General features: G+C 35.6%; 4 protein-coding genes across 6 annotated transcripts; 2 read left to right on the top strand and 2 right to left on the bottom strand.

The window, feature by feature from the left end:
• Positions 1-42: 42 nt before the first annotated feature.
• LOC108219414 (uncharacterized) lies at positions 43-6,836 on the bottom strand. 2 transcript variants are annotated; one of them, XM_017392857.2, is made up of 10 exons: positions 6,672-6,831; positions 6,217-6,288; positions 6,067-6,141; positions 5,380-5,463; positions 3,968-4,048; positions 1,988-2,057; positions 1,821-1,912; positions 848-889; positions 674-754; positions 43-353 (listed from the first exon to the last, which is right to left on the bottom strand). In XM_017392857.2, exons 1-10 carry the CDS (start codon positions 6,702-6,704, stop codon positions 282-284), a joined length of 702 nt encoding a protein of 233 aa, XP_017248346.1. In that variant the 5' UTR covers positions 6,705-6,831; the 3' UTR covers positions 43-281. The 2 variants fall into 2 exon arrangements, with proteins under 2 accessions (XP_017248346.1, XP_017248348.1); XM_017392859.2 differs by lacking the exon at positions 3,968-4,048 and having other exon boundaries at positions 6,672-6,836.
• Positions 6,837-9,995: 3,159 nt separating this feature from the next.
• Positions 9,996-11,914, top strand: LOC108218693 (3-ketoacyl-CoA synthase 4). Its single transcript, XM_017391761.2, has one exon. It carries the CDS (start codon positions 10,128-10,130, stop codon positions 11,673-11,675), a length of 1,548 nt encoding a protein of 515 aa, XP_017247250.1. The 5' UTR covers positions 9,996-10,127; the 3' UTR covers positions 11,676-11,914.
• A 499-nt stretch (positions 11,915-12,413) lies between these two features.
• On the bottom strand, positions 12,414-17,211 carry LOC108218694 (sugar transporter ERD6-like 6). Of its 2 annotated transcripts, none has more exons than XM_017391762.2 (18): positions 16,809-17,211; positions 16,412-16,474; positions 16,219-16,308; positions 16,049-16,108; positions 15,878-15,943; positions 15,711-15,776; positions 15,537-15,612; positions 15,341-15,405; positions 15,152-15,244; positions 14,865-14,945; positions 14,662-14,746; positions 14,289-14,335; positions 14,110-14,172; positions 13,963-14,022; positions 13,380-13,445; positions 13,239-13,298; positions 12,876-12,990; positions 12,414-12,765 (listed from the first exon to the last, which is right to left on the bottom strand). In XM_017391762.2, the coding sequence occupies exons 1-18, from the start codon at positions 16,998-17,000 to the stop codon at positions 12,653-12,655; spliced, it is 1,461 nt and encodes a 486-aa protein (XP_017247251.1). In that variant the 5' UTR covers positions 17,001-17,211; the 3' UTR covers positions 12,414-12,652. The 2 variants fall into 2 exon arrangements, with proteins under 2 accessions (XP_017247251.1, XP_063948804.1); XM_064092734.1 differs by having other exon boundaries at positions 16,219-16,313; positions 16,809-16,882.
• Positions 17,212-19,245: 2,034 nt separating this feature from the next.
• On the top strand, positions 19,246-21,156 carry LOC108217411 (uncharacterized). The gene has a single exon (XM_017390243.1). It carries the CDS (start codon positions 19,246-19,248, stop codon positions 21,154-21,156), a length of 1,911 nt encoding a protein of 636 aa, XP_017245732.1.
• Positions 21,157-21,283: the final 127 nt, after the last annotated feature.

Here is a 21,283-nt window from a genome sequence, read left to right as displayed (position 1 = left end):
CATCCGAAAAATATTAGAACATATACTTATTTGTAAGGCATATAAGATTAAATTGTCAAAAACATAAATTAAAAAAATAAAAAAAAATCAGGGTTTAAATGACATACTTTGCTAGACATTTTGTGAGCCACAAAGGTTTGAACAGCATAATTTGTTTAGTAAAAAAGCTGCAATTTTTCGAATGAGCACAAACGTACAAGATAAAGATAAAGTTTTTACATTTGATAGTACTGAGAAATAATTTAGATACAGAGCTGACGAGTATGTTGTTGACTAGTCAATCATAGGGCCTCTCTAATCAGTCTCTCTGTAAGAGCCTTAGGAAGTCCCATCACACTGTCAGTAGTACCAACCTACACACGAGTGCAAAATTTAAGGATGCGTGAAGATCTAAAAATTAAAATTATATGTACCAAGTAAATGCATGAATTTAAGATCTGTAAAAATGAAACTTAGGGTCTAGTTTTGACCATACTAACAAAATCCACACTTTGTTACTTGGAAATCATTGAATAAATATGAGGAAGCAATCTAGGTTGTTACATAATCCAACACCCTCTATAAAGGATTTAACTATTATACGGGGAAGGAACAATAAGAAGGTCGGGATACCTTTGTAAAAAAGGGAGAAATAGTCCTAAAAAAGAGGGAAAAATAGAGATGGCTAACTTACCACATTTTTAATGTAGGGTAAAACCAAGGGATGTTCGATTATTAGGCCTCCAGCAACATAAAGCACCGTTCCCTCTTCGATCTAATGAAAATAGAACTACAATTATTTATGGGCACTTTTATGGCTGTTATTAATAGAATCATTGTATGACTGTAATGGTAGAACATAATTTACCAGGTTATCAATAATGTGATCCGGTATGTCATGGAAATAAATCTGCAAGAAAACACAACATTTATCAACAAAAAAGCAATTGTTAAAGGTTCGAGAAGCACAAAACTGTACAAGTAAAACAATTACATAATCAAGCTGAAAAGAAATTGTTTGATAGGCACACCACTAAACAAGTGTAGCTCCTAATATAATTATTTGCGGACCCAAATATGTATGCGTTAATATAATATGAGCAAATCAGTTCGACTTGACTAATGAAAATCCCACTTACTAAACACTTCAATAGTTTAATGTGAAGAAACATAAAATTCAAGAATTTATTACTTAAATTATGTATATAATTTCAATGCAAAAATAATTTCAGATTTTTCTTCACCCGTAGTATTGTGTTTAAGAAATCTAGATTGAAGATAAACAATATATAGTAAGGTGCAGCAATTTACAAATCACAATAATAAACTGCCACTCTCTACATTTATATTTTGTTTTATTATATAAATATTCACAGTTTAACATGACTTGATAGAAAATTTGGTCAATTTTAACTTGGCAGCATTTAGTAGTACTGTAGTAGTTGCTTTCAGGTTGGGTACCAAGTATATATACTAGGTACATACATAAAAACACCCAGAAGGTTAGTATTTTCTTTTCGCTTCTTACTAACATTCATATTATCATATAGGTAAATATAAGTTCTGCACATTTGTTTGTCTTAATAATCATGTCAAAATGCTTAAACAATTATTCGGAATGTTGTGAAGGTAAGCCAGTTTCACGAGGTATAGAGCATATCTATGCAGAAAAGATCTTCAGTCCTTAGGAAGATTCTGTTTAATTTGTCTGAGGCAGCAGAATGGTATCTAAATTTTATTTTTTTTAAATCCGCCTCAATTAAGGGCTTTGTTTTGCGAGACATTAACATAACTTATTATTCAGTAGATATCACTGAAAAATTAGTGGATCAAAATGGTACCTCCACTCTGTCCCAGTCTCCCTTCTTAAATCCAGTACTTAAGTTCGTTACAAGAACAGAACTTACTGTTGCTGCACGTGCGCCAGAGTAACCTGACAATATACTTGTCAGAAAATCAAAAGATCAAAATCACTACAACACATAGGTAGCACACAATATAACCAAACCTTTGATAAATTGACGTGCTTCTTCCTTGTTGGATGGCTTCTCCCTGATTATACCTTCATAGACGACCACCTCAAAAGATCATTTTAATTGAGCAGCGTAAGATTTTTTTTTACAGCCAAGTGTAAGCAATTTAGCCTATGAAGAAACTCAAAAGAATATCTCTTCTCGGGTAATATCTAATGCAAGTTTCTTCAACAAAAAATCTTAATTTTATTAAGTGGTGATACAATTACAAATATTCAAATGAACAATTAGACCGCGATTAAAGCTCACCATTATCAAAAAAGGTATGTCGTAAAACAAAAAATACATTATTAATTTGGCACTAACATGCACCACCCATCAGAAAGATTGATATGCTCCGTTGTTTACCATGGCCAAGTGGGAAAAAAAATGAGGTATAACAGAGGTTAGAAGAACTTCACCCATAACAGAAACTTATTAACAACATTCTTCACGACAAACTAGGATGAAATAACTTACTCATATCACATTCTCTTGTTCCATCCCTTCAAATGGGACCGCAGAAATTCAGTGATTTGGATTGGTAGACTCTAATTATAACTCCCTTTGTTTTTTATTTGACGTTTTGACTTTTGGCACACATCTTTAAGTGCTTTGACGGCATAGTAAAATTTATTATTTCAAAAAATTTCTTTTTATGAATAAATATAAATTCAAATTTTCAATTTCACAAAAAGATTATTAAAAATAATTATTTTTACTATGTGGTCAAAGCATGTAAAGACTATGTTACCCGGACTCTCCATTTTTGTGCCTATACCCGTGTCCACCGGACATGACATGGGTGTGGGTATGGGATCTGTGTCGGATCCTTCTTATTACAACCGGACACCTCACCTTGTAACATCCCATGTCAAAATGAAAACTTAGGTCTTGTTTCAACTTGTTTATAGAGATCAAGATCCATGAATGACTTGTTTCTATGTTGTTCTATTGATTTTATGCTTCAATTTTCAGCATATGTGATTTATGTGCAATAGACACTATTTTTATGAATGTACCATAAATCAGGCTATATTAAGTTTGACTTGCGTGGAGCTTAAGTGCCAAGTCCCCGTACCCGAGTCTAATTCCGGATCCACATCCACGAATCCTAATTATCCTAAAACTACGAATCTGACTCTTGGATCTGTACCCGTGTCCGATACCCATACCCGTGTCCGGGTAACTTAGTGTAAAGATGTGTGTCAAAGTCAACACATCAAATAAATAAAAGCATAGGGAGTCACAAATTTGATATCACGGTAGAGATACAGTAATTTATTCACGGGTGGTAAAGAATTATGATAAAAAGACATCTATAGTCTAAGCTGTTTAACAACAAAATATCATCAATAAATTTAGCAATAATCACTTATTAGTTAATTTGTATTAACCCTATGAAGCACGTATACAGAAGAGATAAAAATAGGACCCCGTCCTATTTTGGTAGTCAAATAACAAATGCAACTTGAAGTTGGAAAATATGCACAAAGGCAGTAATGATCCAAGTCTATTAGGATACATGAGTAATGTATAGGTAGTAAGCAACCAATTGCACAAGTAACATACTTATCACTCTCTGCAACATCCAATATTTTATTGCTTTTCTTCATGGTTCATGCTTCTGTACAAATTAATATTACATTTTTCAAAAAGTTGTCACTTAAGTTTTCTCTTTGTGTCTCTACCTCTCACGGGGGTATCCAGTATAGGGGCATACTCTTTCGCAAATTTACCATGATTCATAAATGAGAGCTAGAAGAAATTAGCAACCACGATCGTGCCTAGCAACAAGTTCTCTAGCTGAAGTTCAGTGCTCAACCAAGGATGATGAAGATGTCTTGGTAAAAGTGTGGACCAAACATGTGGCTTTAAAGTGGTGGTTGTGCTATCTATGTAACTTGAAATGCAGACGGGACCTATGATATTCTAATTTGTAGCAATAACATTTAGTATAAGGAGATGACTTATACTTGGTCACAGGTAAGTAAAAGTGTCGGCTCAGCATTCTTCTTGTGATCACCAATAGCAAGCTCTGGTGTGATGGCTTCTTCCTGATAACAAATTCTATCAAGTAAGAACACTCTAATAATATCAAACCTATTAAACTCCCCAAGGAACATAATACTATATATAAGCATATTATGAGAACATTCAAAAGGTAGACACTAGACATTGCAGTCTTTGGGCCTGTTATTCGTATCCAAATATTGAAATGGAAGGAGGAGAGCTAATAAAATCCTGCTCGAGCTACTCCGCTTAATCGCTTATCTTAATTATAAGTTAATTGTTACTTAAGGTATTTTATAACTTTGAGCAAAAAGTTTTCTTCCTTTTTTCTTTCTTAAGTTTAGGAATAGCATACACCTAAGTGACAAAAGCGCAACCCCCGCCTCCCTCGAAGCCTTCCCTCCTTAGACAAGGTCATGGTTTTACTAGCACTTCCCTCCCCTTGTACTTAAAAACGTTAACTACCCCCAATAAGTAATTATATGCTTACAAATTACTATTACTTGTTTCCATAATATAATTCATTATGAATAAGGTAGAAATTATTAATCACGAATAAATAAAATACCAAAAAAAAAAAAAAACAAGAAGAAGAAAACATACTAGAAGTTGATGTAGCAAGGGTAATATTAATTTCTCTCTCATACAATTACAAACTTCAAATACATCAAACAATATAATTAATTACAGTTATAAGCACCTTCTTTCCACTTAATTTCAGCTTATAATTTAGTTTTAAGTCATAAGTTATTACTTGAAAATTAAAATACGCACATTTAACCTGGACTTTTGAGTCGGTATGCAAACAGGCCCTCTGTTAAAATCCTGAAAGTTTGTATACTCTAAAGAATTTAGAATGGCGAACGGTATTATTAAAAAGCTTCTTTACAGAGTGGGCAAAAAAATCCCAACTGGGTCTAGGTCCGGTAGTTGTATATATACAACACACACAACACTGAGACAGATAGGCTCCAGAAGTTGAATCTCCCAGTTGGCGTCATCATTTGACCATTTAACAGAGCAAAAGTGACTGATACTATACAATGTACATGGCCACTCACAAATACTTAAAATTGTCAATGTAAGCTGTTTACGGATTCTCTAAAGAAATGACAATTTTTTCAGCGTAATGTCTTCTTTTTGCTCGCTCAGCTATGAGCCAACAATTCATCATGGTTCACTAAAACTAATCTTTAAAAAGTAGCATTAATATATTGTTGAAGCTACAAACAGAAAGTACTTTTAGCTCTTCAGAGATGAGAAAATATTCGCCAAACACATAATCACATACCTGCAGTGCAGGATCAATATATTTACATATTCATATGATATTGGCATCAGTACAGCCTTAACAAAACAGAGAAAGGTCACGTACTGTATCAGATGCAATCACAAGAGTTTGTTTATCATCCTTTGCTTGGTTATCAATAGTCCGAAGCTTTGATACAACAGCACTAGCCTGAGATGAATGATTGAACAAGATCCAATCATATTGTAAAATATAAATTTGCTGAAATCATGCGCAAAAAGTGTGGGAGATTATTGTAAATCCAAAAGGAGATATTGATTGAACTGGATGCAAATCCGACCTTGGTTCAATGATATACGCAACACAAATCATCTTATTTCACCATAAGTCATCACCAGAGTGTTGCATACCTTTGTACTAATAATTCCCTCTGAGGCCTCTTGTTAGGCGTTAAAAATTTTATGAGTTCGTTTCCGTAGTTCTCATTGTTTGTTTGCTAAGGAAATTTATACAAAAGGAGATATTGTGCAAGTCAAAGAAAAAACTCTGAGAAAGTGAGAAGTGATAAAAATGTTTACATCTTAAAAGTTTAAATTTTTTATTCCCGAACACCTTATTCTCCTTAAAGTTAAAGGTATTCTTAACGCCCTGCTTAAAACCTTGGACTTAACACGGGCTGTTCAATTGTAGCAAAAAGAAAATGTGCAGATAGGAACAGCTTTCTAACTCAAAGTTAGTATCATTGACAATCTATTACTGTTAATATCATAAAAAAACAAGGCCATATCCATAAGATGGCTCAAAGGCAACTACCTTTGCCTCCGCAAGAGCCATTACCAGTTCTTCAGGATTTTCCATCCGAATGCCTTTTTCATCTATGTCTGCAGACTAAATAAAGAGATACATTCAACTTCACTCACCCAATCACCTACAAATATAAATGTGACTAAAAAGTAATAATACCATGACAGTAAATTCATATCCCATGTCAGCCAGTATTTTTCTACGGGCAACTGAAGAAGACCCCAATATTATCTGCAAAATAAAAACACTAATGTTTATATATACAATGCCCTCGAATTACAAGTAACCAATTATAATCCAAATAAGCAAATGCACAAAAATTTCCAGTCCCTCAGGATTTGCAGAGTTTCAATATAGACATCGAACAAGCAGATACAATGCATATCTTTTCACCACAAATCACAATTAACAATGTCAAAATAATCTCTGGGGTAAAAACACTGCTACTAGCTACCCCATCAGTTACCCTAAAATAAATAAACAAAGCTGATTACAGGAACCATGTCTCGCAAATAACTATTTTTTTTATAAAAAAACATGTTATATTAAGGCATTTTATACATAGGATAATACAAAAATTGAAGAAAACGAAAGTGATGGGGTTGTGTATGCACCTTAAAAGAAGATGTAGCAGCTGTTTCCTCCATGAATTGAGGTGATTCAAGATGACAAGGGGTGAGTTGAGTTGTGATCTGTTCACTTCTGCCTTTCTATTTCTGGGTTTCTAGGGAAAAAGGGTTTTGCTGGGTTTTGACAAGTACTGACTCGAAAAATAATTAAATGTAAATTATCCTAACAAGTTGGGGGAAAAAAATAGCCGAAGGACGAGGCTTTTTGTGATAAAACCAATACAAGAAATTGTAGCATAAATTCACTAAATCGGTGGTGATTTTGAAATTTCAAGTTTACAGGTAGCAAATAAATTTGATTTTGATTGGCTGACCATTACATAAATCGGCAATCGGACATAATCGGTTAAGCTACCGATTCAGGGATTAATCGGAAATCGGGGATTAATCGGAGTGAAAATCGGATTTATTTTAATATTAAAATATTATTTAATATTTAGTTATTATTATATTAGGTATTTAGTAACTAATATATATATTATATTCATAAACTATATAATTATTCATATTTAAAGTAATATAGTATTTTAATTTTAATAATATATCATATATACTTCGATTAAGAGATATATATAAGGATTAATCGGATTTCAAAAATCAAATCGGTGGCCGATCTTGCAGGGGATTAATCGATTAAACCGGGAATTTTTAGAACACTGTGGCTGACTAGTTATTAATGAGTTGTTTTCGTGAGGGAAAGTGATAATATTCTGTATATAATTAAATTTTCAAATGTATGTATCTTTAAAAAACTTTTGTGAGTATGGCGGGAAAAAAAATAGCTTTTGTGAGTGAAATCAGTTTTTTACCAAGCTTATTTTTTATTTTTTTGGTAATGTTCTCAAGCTTATTTTTAAATATTCATATAATAATAATTACTAATATACATACATATAAGAATTGTGTTGTGTATATGGGCCTATGGCCGGTCATGTTTACTGTTTGCAGCCGTCTTCTCTTAGACTAAAGTTATTGGGCTTAATGAACCCGTAAAATATTTTGTGTGCGTGTGGATCGACTATGTTTTAAATGAGTACGTCGTTATCATTTTAGATGTTATATTATAATATATTATTTTAATGTGATAGTAGATAATTTGTAACACCTTGTCGGTCTACAGATAAAATTATAGATAACAATAATATTTTTATTGCTTTTTTATATAATCTATATAATTTTATTTATAATATATAAAAATTATATTTAAATAAAGGATTTATAATACTGGAGATATAGTGCTCTTTCTGGGCAAGACGACTTTCGGTTTTTTTCGACAGCAATTTCGGCTACTTTTCTTAATCCGTTTATATAAAAAACCAAAACACTCGTAAGAAGCTGAGAATGCTAACTTTTATTTCATTTTATATATGAAACATTTTCTCTTTAAAGCTCCTTATTTATAGAATTATATATTCATGTGGACTAGTAATATTATTAATTCAAAATTTTATTACTACAAGAACATATCCAACCAATATGCTATTCCTATAAAAAAGATCTCATTTCTTAAAAGATTTTGAGTCATAAATAACGAAGTGACGAACTATCTTTACAAAATCGATTCTGTAGATATGTGTGGACTGTGGAGCATGTGTTTATAGGAAATTGCAATTCCTTCAGGGAAACAAACGACCGTTAAAAATAGGAGTAATCTCTTCCGCATCTTTGTTTTTATTGTTCGAAAAATGGGGGACACCCCTCGTGTGTCACAGAATGAGCTCCTGTTACGGGCGTCTCTAATTTCAACCTGGTCAATGCTGGAAGGCGGGTTCCTCTTGCAGTGCAGGATAATCATAATTTATTTTACGCGCTTCTTCACATTTTTCCTCTACTTTTTTTTTTTCAAGTCCTCTGCTTAGTTTTGGTTCTTTACTTAGATAAACTATTATCTAACAGGGGTGTATTAAATTGAGATTTTAAAATATTTTTTTGCATTCATGAAATTCGAGGGTATTCGATGGGGATTGTTTGAAATCCATTAAAATCTTGAGGTATTCAATTAAGATTTTAAATTATGCTACAAAATCCGGTGGTATTCAATTGAGATTTTAAATTATGCTTTAAAATCCTATAATATTCAATTGAGATTTTTTAAAATCCATTAAAATCTGATGGTATTCAAATGCTAATGGATTTTGTGGCATTTTTCAGTGTACTTTAAGTTTCTTGAAATCCCACCAAAATCAATGGGATTTTGAAGTATTGTGCTTAAATCCTATAAACTCTACGACATTTTATTAAGAATCCACACAAAATCAAAATCAGACACAATCTATTAAAATCCATAGACTAAAAACAATCCATTAAAATTTCAATCGAATACACCCCGTAAACCTGGTACTGGTTGTCTAATTCATCACAAAGCATGGCCCATCTGGCCCTTTTATATCTTTTAAGTGTATATATTTTTAATAATATTTTAAGTGTATATATTTTTAATAATATTTATAAATGGCAGATATTTTTAACTTCTAAATTACAACGTGAGAGGTTTTACGGGGAAGAATGAAATCGTGTTTATATTATTTTTAAAAAAAACAAAAAAAGGTTTCGGAATACTTCCTTCATGTGGGAATATATTATTTTTTTTAAAAAAAACAAAATAAGATTTCGAACTACTTCCTTCATGTGAGAAAATGTCCCAATTGTCACAAAATCCATAAATATTGTTCAAAATAACATAGTCGGGAAAAATGGTCTCAAATACTATTTATTAACGTCGGATAATCTAGTGTTTTTGATACTTGGACGAAAACGCTTGATCATGTTGTGTTTTAGTCAAAAAAAGTCCTACAAAACACAAGACGATCTTGTGGATATAATTATTTCAGTTATATGATCAAATAATTTAGAAGTGTAAATATCATAAAATAATAATACGAATAAAGATGAAAAAAATGAATAATCGGTATGTTAACGTGTGTAAGTAGCATCTAAAATAGAACGGAACATTAAATTTCACTATTAAATTAAAGGGTTTGTCTAGTGTGTGTCTATGGGCACATGCTAAGCACAACAATTCATCAATTTGGAGGGTTTTGATTGGTGTAGTTGTTGTAATTGCAGGATGGTCCACCATCATTAGAGAGGGTAAACCAATCAAAACTCTCCAAATTTATAAATTTTAGTGCTCAGCATGTGCCCATGGACAAACATTAGAATAACCGTAAATTAAAATATTAAAATATATTAATAAGAAGGGGGCACTGAATTTCAAACGCAGATACACTAATGAGACCGTAATTAAAAAGTTGGTTCCAATCAAAACAATCTTCTTGATAGTTGATAATATTCAGAATCCAGTTGGCGCACGAAATCCCGCATATTACTTTATTCATCTATAATACTCCAACACATTTCTATCGCATCATCATCATCATTTACTAACTCTACTACTAGTTGAACTAGCTACACTCATCATTCCATATCATAACCGCCGCCATGGCAGACTCCGGCAACATTCCCGGCGGCGGTGCCGACGTGGCAGTCGGAGTCCAGATCCACCACTCCTCCTCCAGGCTCCTCCCTGATTTCCTCCAGACCGTCAATCTCAAGTACGTGAAGCTCGGCTACCATTACCTAATCTCCAATCTCTTCACTCTCTTTCTCGTCCCATTCATAATCATCACTCTCGTTCAAGCCTCACAGACGAGCTCTCACGACATTCACCATCTCTGGCTCCACCTCAAGTACAATCTCGTCTTCGTCATTCTTTTCTTCGCTGCTTCGGTGTTCGCTCTCACCATGTTTATCATGACCCGGCCCAGGCCCGTTTACTTGATTGATTACTCGTGTTACAGGCCGCCTGATGAGCTGAAAGCTCCGGCTGATCAGTTTATGCGGCATTCCAGGTTGACTGGCGACTTTGATGAGTCAGCGCTGGAGTTCCAGAGGAAGATTCTGGAAAGGTCGGGGCTCGGGGAGGAGACGTATGTGCCGGAGGCGATGCATTCGATTCCTCCCAGGCCGTCGATGGCGGCGGCCAGGGAGGAAGCGGAGAATGTTATGTACGGGGCGCTAGATAGCTTGTTTAGGAATACTGGTGTTAAGGCTAAGGATATTGGGATTCTGGTGGTGAATTGTAGCTTGTTTAACCCGACGCCTTCGTTGTCGGCGATGATTGTGAATAAGTATAAGCTGAGGGGGAATGTGAGGAGTTTTAATTTGGGGGGAATGGGGTGCAGTGCGGGGGTGATTGCGGTTGATCTTGCTAAGGATATGTTGTTGGTTCATAGGAATACTTATGCGGTGGTGGTGAGCACGGAGAATATAACGCAGAATTGGTATTTTGGGAATAAGAAGGCGATGTTGATTCCGAATTGTTTGTTTAGGGTTGGGGGTTCCGCGGTTTTGTTGTCTAACAAGACGGGGGATAGGAGGAGGGCTAAGTATAAGCTTGTTCATGTGGTGAGGACTCATTGTGGGGCGGATGATAAGGCGTTTCAGTGTGTTTATCAGGAGCAGGATGATGTGGGGAAGACTGGTGTGTCGTTGTCCAAGGATCTTATGGCGATTGCAGGCGGGGCTCTGAAGACGAATATTACTACTTTGGGGCCTCTGGTGCTTCCGATCAGTGAGCAGCTTTTGTTTTTTGCTACTTTGTTGGTGAAGAAATCTTTCAATCCTCGTGTAAAGCCTTATATCCCGGATTTCAAGCTGGCTTTTGATCATTTCTGTATACATGCTGGAGGAAGGGCTGTGATTGATGAACTTGAAAAGAATCTGCAGTTGCTGCCAGTTCATGTGGAGGCTTCTAGGATGGCTCTACATCGGTTTGGGAACACTTCATCAAGCTCCATCTGGTACGAATTAGCCTATACCGAGGCCAAGGGAAGAATGCACAAGGGTCACCGAGTCTGGCAGATTGCCTTTGGGAGTGGATTTAAATGCAACAGTGCAGTATGGCAGGCACTCCGGAATGTGAAAGTGTCTTCTAATGGTCCCTGGGAGGACTGCATCGACAAGTATCCCGTGAAGGTAGTCTCGTAGTACAAAGATCAGTGAGAACGATATTGCTCATTCGCTAGCCTGTTATATTTATCATGTTTTTATTCGTTAGCCTAGGTTTATTTTGATAAGTTGGGCAAAATTAGTGAGTCTGCTATAGTCATTGTTGTTTTGCCGTGTCTGTGATTTTACTTGCTACATTGTGCTGTACTATTAAGTTATAATGCAGTACTCTAATTGGAGTACTGCCAAATGACCATGGCCTGTTCTTGATTGTGTTAGTACCCTGTCAGCAACTTAATTTAAGTTGATCATAGTATGATATAAGGGTCCGAGTTGACATACGCATGTTAGTAGTATGATGAAAAGCAAAAAAGTGTTGAACAGGTTAACCTTAAGTTTTTGATGTATATACGGGGGTGCTACAATATCATTCAGCGGAAAATTATCTCATCCTAGGATTTTTCACGTCCAATGCTTTTTTTCCCGCCGGACTTATGCTACTCACATACGTATGTTCTGGACCAGCTGTCATAATATAAATTCCTAGACTGCAGTTGTGCAGACCCTCTGCTTGAGAGCTTAGACACAAAAACCAACAGAGTTTGACGATACAAGTTTCATACAATTTAAATCACGCGAGAAGATGCATAACTGAGTTTCATCACATATTGCTTTTGATATACATATTGATTTTTGTTAAGTAGACATATGATTGCTTTAATGAAATGTTGTCACTTCTCAGTGCTCCTAAATTCAAGTCTGAAAGCAATTGAAGAATTTATCCCTAAAGCAACCACAATTGCATTCACAAGTATTCATACATAACCAAAAGAATAAGCTGGTTCATGCTTGTAGAAATTATAGAACTGTCAGCAAAGAATACACAGAAGAGATTTCTGTTTCTATACATATTATTCAACACATAATACAAGAATTGTAGCCAAAGAATACACAGCAAGTACAATAAATACAAAAGAAATTTAAGGACAAAGATATGCGGTAGAGAGAAAAGAATCTCATCTGAAGGACGATTGTATCTCCTCCAAAGTTTTCCCTTTAGTTTCAGGAACCAAACTGGCCGCAAATGCCAAGGTGAAAGCACACATGAGCAAGTATATAGAAAAAGTTCCTGTAGAAGATGTCAAAAAGTGCAATTAACAAAAAAAATGACAAAAAGAACCAAACTAAGATGCATAATGATCATTCGTCATCTTCAAAGGTTGAGAGAATAAGTAAAACCTCCAGTACTCCAAGACAACAGCATGGGCGCACTCAGGGTAACCAACCATGCAATGAACCAGTTTGCCAGAGTTGCAATACTTCCAGCAAGGCCTTTAATATTAATCGGCAAAATCTGCGAGCCAGATGTAGAACATTAGGGAATGTAATTAGTTGAAGCAGGCTACATGACACAATTGGTGTTGGTCCTGTTGGATGCAAATTATCACGACTCGAGGGTCAATGCACAGTATGGCAGTAGAGTGCCACACCCCAGCTTTCTAGGTTATTTTCATATTAACTCATACTTCAACAGAACTTTTATTTCTCAAGACTTGAGCACAGATATGTCGCTAGTTCATAGTTGCATCTAACCAACTTTACCTCAGACATTATAACCCAAGGAATAGGCCCCATTCCTAGCGAGAAGGCAATGACCATTCCCTGAAACAGGATTTCAGAAACACAAACCAAATCAAACAGATGTAGTAAAGGAGATTAATTGTTTAGTAATCTAAAACTTACCACTACTCCAAGAAGTGACAAGTAGCCCAAAAAGCTATAGAGGGTAGAAGTTTCTGATACGTAACCCTGAGATTGACCACCAATGTGAGGGACAAATAATAAATCATGTAGGCATGAAATTGACATACACAGGCAACTGAAAAGATTATTTTACTTAATATTAGTTTCTTTTAGATCAATTTTTAAATAATACATCTTCTACTTATCCGTGCATATTTAGAAACTTCACAAGATATAAAATGTAGCTGGAGGGCTAAAGCACAAACGAACTTGCAAAAAAGAGTTAAGAAGAAATATGATTGTCAAATAATAGCTCAAATTAGTAAATAATGTGTAATGCTCAACTAACTCCTTGCTCAATACCTAAATTAAGAAAATTATTTAAGGAGATGATCTAGCTTACAATCTACAATAATTTAGGATGTCAACCTAAATGAATATTTAACTAAATCTATTTCCAATCATAAAATCAACATGATATGTTGTTATTATCAAGAACACAGACTTGGATCATTTCTCAATTGATGTTCTACATGCACACACAAGACCTTGTCAAAAAATGAAGTTTTAGGAATAGCACAACCTTTGCAAAGAATGCCACTGCAACAACTAAGAGACTGATAGTCATTCCAGAGGAGGAGACCTGCAACAAATAATAGAAGCTCAGTGAGCCATCTGCTATAACAGATTTTATATAAAAGAAAATCTCACGATTTTTGCACAAACTCACAATAAGCAGAATCCTACGACCAGTTTTGTCCACTAAAGAGGTAGAAACTGCAGTAGCTATCACCTGGTATGATTTAAATCATTGCTCACATTCAAACGAGTAAAGAAACTTGTTCATTGTCACATACTGTAATGAACATGCAAGGATATCATTCTGAGGGAAAAGCTTGCACGCTGTACCTGAATAGCACCAAGTCCAAAAGTAGCAACATTGCTTGATGAAATCCCTATAATTCAGTCAAACAGAAGATGTCATACTTAAATTAATCACAAACTCTACCTTTCAAATCAGTGGAAAATAATATGCATAAAAGCAAGTTTATGGTAATATTTACAGCATTATCAAAAACACAAAACTTTAAAATAGAAAAATTTGTTGGGAGCAAGAGGATTTTTCCCCCCTTAAAACAGCTACAGTATACAATGTCATACTTCAAGTCATATAGAGGACTATATATTTAATATTACATCATAATTCTGGAGGCCTGCACTAACAAAAATGAACTGGCTTAAGCATAAATTTAATCAGAGAAAAGGGAAAAAAAAAACTAACCGGCAGATTCAAAAATTGTGCTTGAATAGAACAGAACACCGTTAATTCCAGTTAGTTGTTGAAAGACAAGCAATCCAATTCCTATCTGCATAATATAATGATAAGTGGTTTCATTATATTCTATCCTATCATTTATCATGTCAGTTGAAATTAAATACTACAAATAGAGTTCATACTAAAAACATACAAGGTGTTGTATTTACCATCAGAGGAAACCAATATTTTCTTTGTTTGAGGTCCCCAAAACGGATTGCATTTCTTCTACTTGTTGATGCCACTGCCCTCTGCCCATTAAAATCACCCATAAATAATTAATTTTCTTCAGAGAAAAAATAAGAAACTTCCGACTTTGAGTTTGATATCCTCACTAAGATATAACACCTTCACACCAAAATAGCCTGATTATTTGATAGATTGCTTTCTCTTGAGTAAAAAGTAAACGCAACAGTCAAGGTTGGTGTGTTAGCATGACTTGTTTAGGAAAACTCACCTTAATATCATTCACTTCAACAGAAATGTCAGTTTCAAAACCACGAAGAACTTGCAAAGAAGATTCAAAATCCTCTGTCATACCCATTTTGGCCTGGATTTAATATACAAGTGGTTCAGTGACTACACACACACACAAAAACATATATACATTAGCATGAAAGAAAAACATATCTGTCGAGAAACTTACCAACCACCGAGGCGATTCTGGGATAAAAAAGAGTCCAGGAATCAGTACAAGACAAGGCAAAGTTCCTACAACAGACAAACGATTTATGTGTTAGACAAGTAGATACTAAATATCCGAAGAAAAACAAATAGAATACATAATCTATAAGAGGGAATAAATCTTTGAGTAGGAGCGAGAAATAGTGTCCTACAGATACCTAGAACTGCTAGCACTCTCCAATTCGCAAACAGTCCTAGGAAATAAGACAGCATAATTCCAATTGTGACCGAAAGCTGCACAACAAAAAATCATGAAAATTTATCCCAAGGGAACATGATGGCAACACATACTAGTACATCATGAGATGAAATATGCATAATAGTCAGCACACCTGGTTGACTGATCCCAGCCCTCCTCTGAGGTTTTGAGGTGCTATCTCAGCTATATATACAGGAACCTATAAATTATAATTAAAACAGGATGCATATGCTCTATCAATAAGCATTCCTCACAACATTCCGTCCATACAGCATATAGAAAAAAAATTAATAATTTTACCACGTAAGAGATGATTCCAACACCAAATCCCTCCAGCAACCTTCCCATGTACAAAAATGAAGAATCCTAAGAGAATAACAATTGAAAAAAAGAGAGTAGACATAGTAAAACATAGCAGAAAATAACAACTTCAAAAAATGCAGTAGAGCTTAGACTAATAGAGAATCTCACTTTGGCAAATGATATCGCCAGCCAACCGATAATATTTGGGATAGCGGCAATCATTAACGACTGTGAATCAAGAGCACAAAGCATATTAATAAATAGCAGACTTCATCTATAGTTAACCCAAGATTTAAGTAATGACAATAGGCTTTTTTGCAATAATCAAACAAACTTACCCCTTTACGCCCCATATACTCAGCAAGTTGACCGCTAGCTATTGCCCCCAACATTGCACCCACATTTGATAACGAACCAAACAATGAGAACTGACCTAACAAATGGAGTTAGTAATACTGAACAAAAATTACCAAAAAAATAAATACTGAATGAAAAAAGTAAAAAATCAAAAGCAGCATAAATCATCTGTACCTCAGACACAGTAAGTCCAAGATCTCGGGATAAAGCAGCCTGTGTAGGTGAAGAATATCCAGCCTACATATGGAATGAAATGACATCATCAAAGTAATCTACATGACTGCCTTTTTACAAGAGTCTAAATATTGTAAAAAGAATATGCAAGCAATAAGATGATCTCTGAGCTTCATTCTTATAACTTTGGTTGAATCTTTTTTCTTCCAATACTTGGCAAAACCTATTATCGTAAATAAAGAACACTCAAGAACCCACAGGCCACAGTTCAAATTTCAAGATATTACTTGCATTAATGAAGTAAACAAAACCCATTGGTTATCTAGCATCAAGATCGAATCTTAAACACATGGGCTATCTGAAAAACGATATAGAAGCAGGGAAGGAGAGAAATTACAGTGAAACCGAACTGGATAGGACCCAAAGCAACAATAAGAACACAAGCAAGAACAGAGATGGAGTTGTCACGAATGCCCTGTGAAGAGCTCATCATACTTGACTGGCGTGACCCCATTCGATACCAACTCCCTGTATGTAGAAATGGCTTCCTCAGATCTCTCCCATCTTCACTATCCTCTCTGAAACTCATCTTGCTCTATTTGAATTGACCAAATCCAACACTAACAAAGATTTGAAGTTATACTAATGATACAGTTGTGTATACATTTATTTCCTGTTTACAAACATCAATTCAGACAGAACAGAAATAGGGGGTTGGATGAGGATCAAGAATAAGCCACTAATAGATATTTCCACGTTCTGCTTTGAGTTCTGTTCTGATGCTGATTTGATTCATAATTAATTTCAAGCAGTTGGGTCTCTGTCAGTTTTATTTTACTATTATTTTTTTTGCTAAATTTCAACTCTATTTTCTAAAAAAAAAAATCTATAAATTCGTAGACAGTTGATCAGGATTTTTATGAAGACTCGGTTTGTCATAAGATAATGTAAAATATTGATTTTCTTTATAGGTTAAAGATTAAAACTGGAGGAATAAATCTACAAAGCTTCTGAAAAAAAGTCTTGCAAGAGTTGGTATTTTGCAAACTTGTGTATTAGAATGATGCACGTGAAGAAAATACAGTGTTGCAATTTGCAACCGACCATCATAATTGAAGATTTACTACTACTACAATAAACCCATAATTTGAATTGGCCTTTGCTTCCTGTCTTGCACCTTTGTTTACCATCTGGTTTGCTGTTAATGCATCTGAATTCTCAAGTCACTTCCATCATTCATCCACGCTTCTTCTTCCGCTCCTTGTTTTTGTCAGCTCACTCATTCACACTATTAAGTAGTGTCATTTGATTAGAAACTTTTGTGTTTACTGTCCATCGATTTTCTTCTAACTGTTTCCTTGCTGCATCTCTACCTGTTCAGAAAGTTATCAAGGAGGTTGCATGAGACTTCCTGTCTTACCACTAGAAACTTGAATCTATTCAGTCAGTGTCTGAGAATCTGAGACGTAAATCTTGTCTTCTTAACAGATATTGTTTTTAGGCCTACGACATATATAAGAACTAGAGAGCAGCTCGCAGGTAGCCTCACAGGCCTCAGGTACTCTAACATACATGAGGTTACAGACTTACAAGTAAATAGCTCTGGTGGGAATCTAGAGAGAGTTAAAGGACAAAAACAAAACAAAAAAACAAGCTGATGGATATATTCATTTAGGGGCATTTATGAGTCCCAAAAATCAGAACTTTTATCTCATAGGTTAGTATTTTGGATTAATCCATATTTGCCTATTTCATATTGTTCTCATTAGAATTTTCATACAACATTCTCATTCCCGATTCTTATTCTCATCTTTTAATAGATTGACAGAGGAAAGATTTTTCATAATAACCTCCTTGGCTGATGCAACATTCATAACGGGTATCAGTTTCAAATGAATTTCTTGCGAAACAGACATAGCATCTGCTCAATTGTCCCAACCTGCTTGCCACTTTATGAATAATAGAGATCCCTCAGAAGATATGCACAAACACGGGAGTACATCTCATGATAACATCTAGAACATTAGATCTGTCCATATACGCATCTGACTCTTTGTCTACGCATCAGTGCATGTAAATATGTTATACGTGCCATGTTAAATGGCGAGGTTTTAAATAAAATATTGTGTACTTATACAGCTAGTTTGGCTCTTCAGCCTAATGAAACAGTGAGAAAATGAGTAAGCTCTATGCAAAAGATAGTTATCGTGAACGCAATCTTTACATCTTTAAGTCGCAGAGCAATGGTTTCAGTAACTCTTGTTCTTTTGCGGCATTTTAAAGTAATAAAGAGACAGAGAGTCTTGAATATGAGGCTCTATTTTGTTTCAATGTAAATGGCGTAATGTATTCTAGTGATTTGTGATGTTTTAGCGTTGTAGCTATAGAACACGTCGATCAGTGAGCATATTCGGATATTCAAATGCCTTATTCGTCCATCCAGCCGTCTGGTATAAATTATTCATCCAAATAAAACCAACTCTGAAATCCTACTACAGTTTTTTAAGCATTTTGCAGATCGAATATTGGTCTTAGTATGAAAGATCAAGGGCTGTAGTATAATATATTAAACGCCAGTAATACGCAGATAGCCCTGGGCTTTACTGATTCCTATAAAGTAAGCAACAATAAATTGATAGGGGAGGGTAAAGACATCAACTAAACAACATTGTCTGAGCAATTAGTTATAGCATATTCTTACTACTCAAAGAATTATCCTTCAGTAAATCTTATTCTCTACTTGGTATTCTTCGTCTGTTGTCCTATATAATAAGCTCATACAGACTACGTAGCCTTGCAACCAAATGACAAACAGCATGCACACAACTCCTAGCATGGTCTACGAGAACTATGATCCCTACTTCCCCGACCAGCCTGTAGTTGATCGATATCTCCCAGTATGGGCTAATCTTCCTGCTTTTCGCTCAAAACCTGCATTCGTTTGGGCTGAAAATGGTCCGTATACTGTGACTCAGAGCTCAATTCTCACCTATGAGCAACTCAATAATTCGGCACAGTGCATTTCTTCCCAACTTCTCCTTTCTCTGCATAGAGGTGATACAGTAGTCATGCTATGTTCACCGGGGCTTGAATTTGTCGAGGTGCTTTTTGGCTGTCAAAGAGCAGGCTTGTTAGGAGTCCCTATTATCCCCCCCAACCCATCTTTTACTAACAATGATCACCACCATCTTGTTAGAGTTCTTTCCCAAACAAAACCTAAGGCAGCCATAGCGCATTCTGATTACATCACACGTGTCAGAAAATACATTTCCTCTCAGCCTTCTACAAATGAGAGGCTTTGCAAGCTGTTACAGAACATTCTTTGGATATCCACCACTGAACTTAAAGAGAAAAAAGTGAATTCAGGCTTGAGCTTTTCAACATATAATGGCTGTAAACAGGATAATGTGTACTTGATTCAGTACACTTCGGGTGCAACAGGGATTCCAAAGCCTGTGTTAGTGACAGCAGGAGCAGCTGCTCATAACGTCAGAGTGGCGAGAAAAGCTTATGATCTTCATCCAAACAGCGTGATCACATCATGGTTGCCTCAGTACCATGATTGCGGCCTTATGTTTCTGTTACTAACAATTGTATCAGGAGCAACATCTGTGTTGATATCTCCAAGTGCATTTATAAGACGGCCTAGGTTGTGGCTGGAGCTGATTTCTGAGTTCAAGGCTACTTGCACCCCTGTTCCCTCGTTCACATTACCCCTTGTTGTAAAGCGAGGTGGCATTGAAAAGGGAATTCCTATAAACTTGTGGAGTATGAAAAAGTTGATTATCATCAATGAGCCTCTTTACAAGGCATCAGTAGATGAATTTGTGCAAGTGTTTACGCCATTAGGCCTAAATCCATTGTCTATATCACCGTCTTATGGATTAGCAGAGAATTGCACCTTTGTTTCAACAGCTTGGAGAAGTGGTGACAATGCTAATCATTTCCCAACTTACAAGAGTCTCTTACCTAGTGCAAGGCTTGATTTAAGTGCCAGAGGTGAGAAAGAGGATATTGAAGTTATGATTGTAAATGAAGAGACCTGCGAGCCTGTTGTGGATGGGTTCGAAGGAGAGATATGGATTGCCTCACCTAGCAACGGTTCAGGCTACCTAGACCACCCTGCAATGACCCGAGAAATTTTTCAAGGGAGGCTTAAAGATAAAGTAGGCCGATGTTTTGTCAGAACCGGGGATAGGGGAGTTGTCAAGGGAGAAGAAAGATTTCTCTTTGTCACAGGACGATCTTCAGATGTTATAGAACTCCAAGAAAGTGGAAGGGAGATTCATCCTCATTATATAGAGACTGCAGCGTATAACAGTTGTCCAAATCTTCTGCGTGCTGGCTGCCTTGCTGCATTCAAGGTCTCTAAAGGAACAATAGCTGTTGTAGCTGAGATGCAGACAAGTGAAGTAAAAACTGAGACACTGAGGGCATTAAGTGAAGAGATAAGGAGAGGAGTGATGAAGGACGAGAAAGTTGAAGTTGGAATGGTGGTTCTTGTTAAGAGTGGGAATGTTCCGAAAACGACTTCAGGTAAAATACAAAGATGGTTAGCAAAGGATAAGCTTTTAGGAGGAGGGATGAATGTTGTCCTGCAAATTAAATTCAAGGATAATGATAAAACGGAATCAAGAAGCCGGAAGACAAATTTCAGTGAAAGTGAAGGTAAAACTATAGGAAAAGAAACGGTGGATAACCAGACTGATGGGGAGTTTCCTCCATCTTTTCACTCTTCACTGTAGTAGGAACAAAGCTTTTTCTCTTAATAAGGCTTGTTTGTTACACTTAAATCCAGTGGCCTCATCTGTGTTGTATTAAAGCTTCTGAGAAAATAAGCCTCTAGACGTGGATCACAATCGTGTACCACAG

The sequence above is a fragment of the Daucus carota genome, chromosome 4, assembly GCF_001625215.2.
Source record: "Daucus carota subsp. sativus chromosome 4, DH1 v3.0, whole genome shotgun sequence".
NCBI lineage: Eukaryota > Viridiplantae > Streptophyta > Magnoliopsida > Apiales > Apiaceae > Daucus > Daucus carota.
The sequence above is the reverse complement of the archived record's forward strand: the minus strand, read 5'-3'. Positions and strand labels throughout refer to the sequence as shown.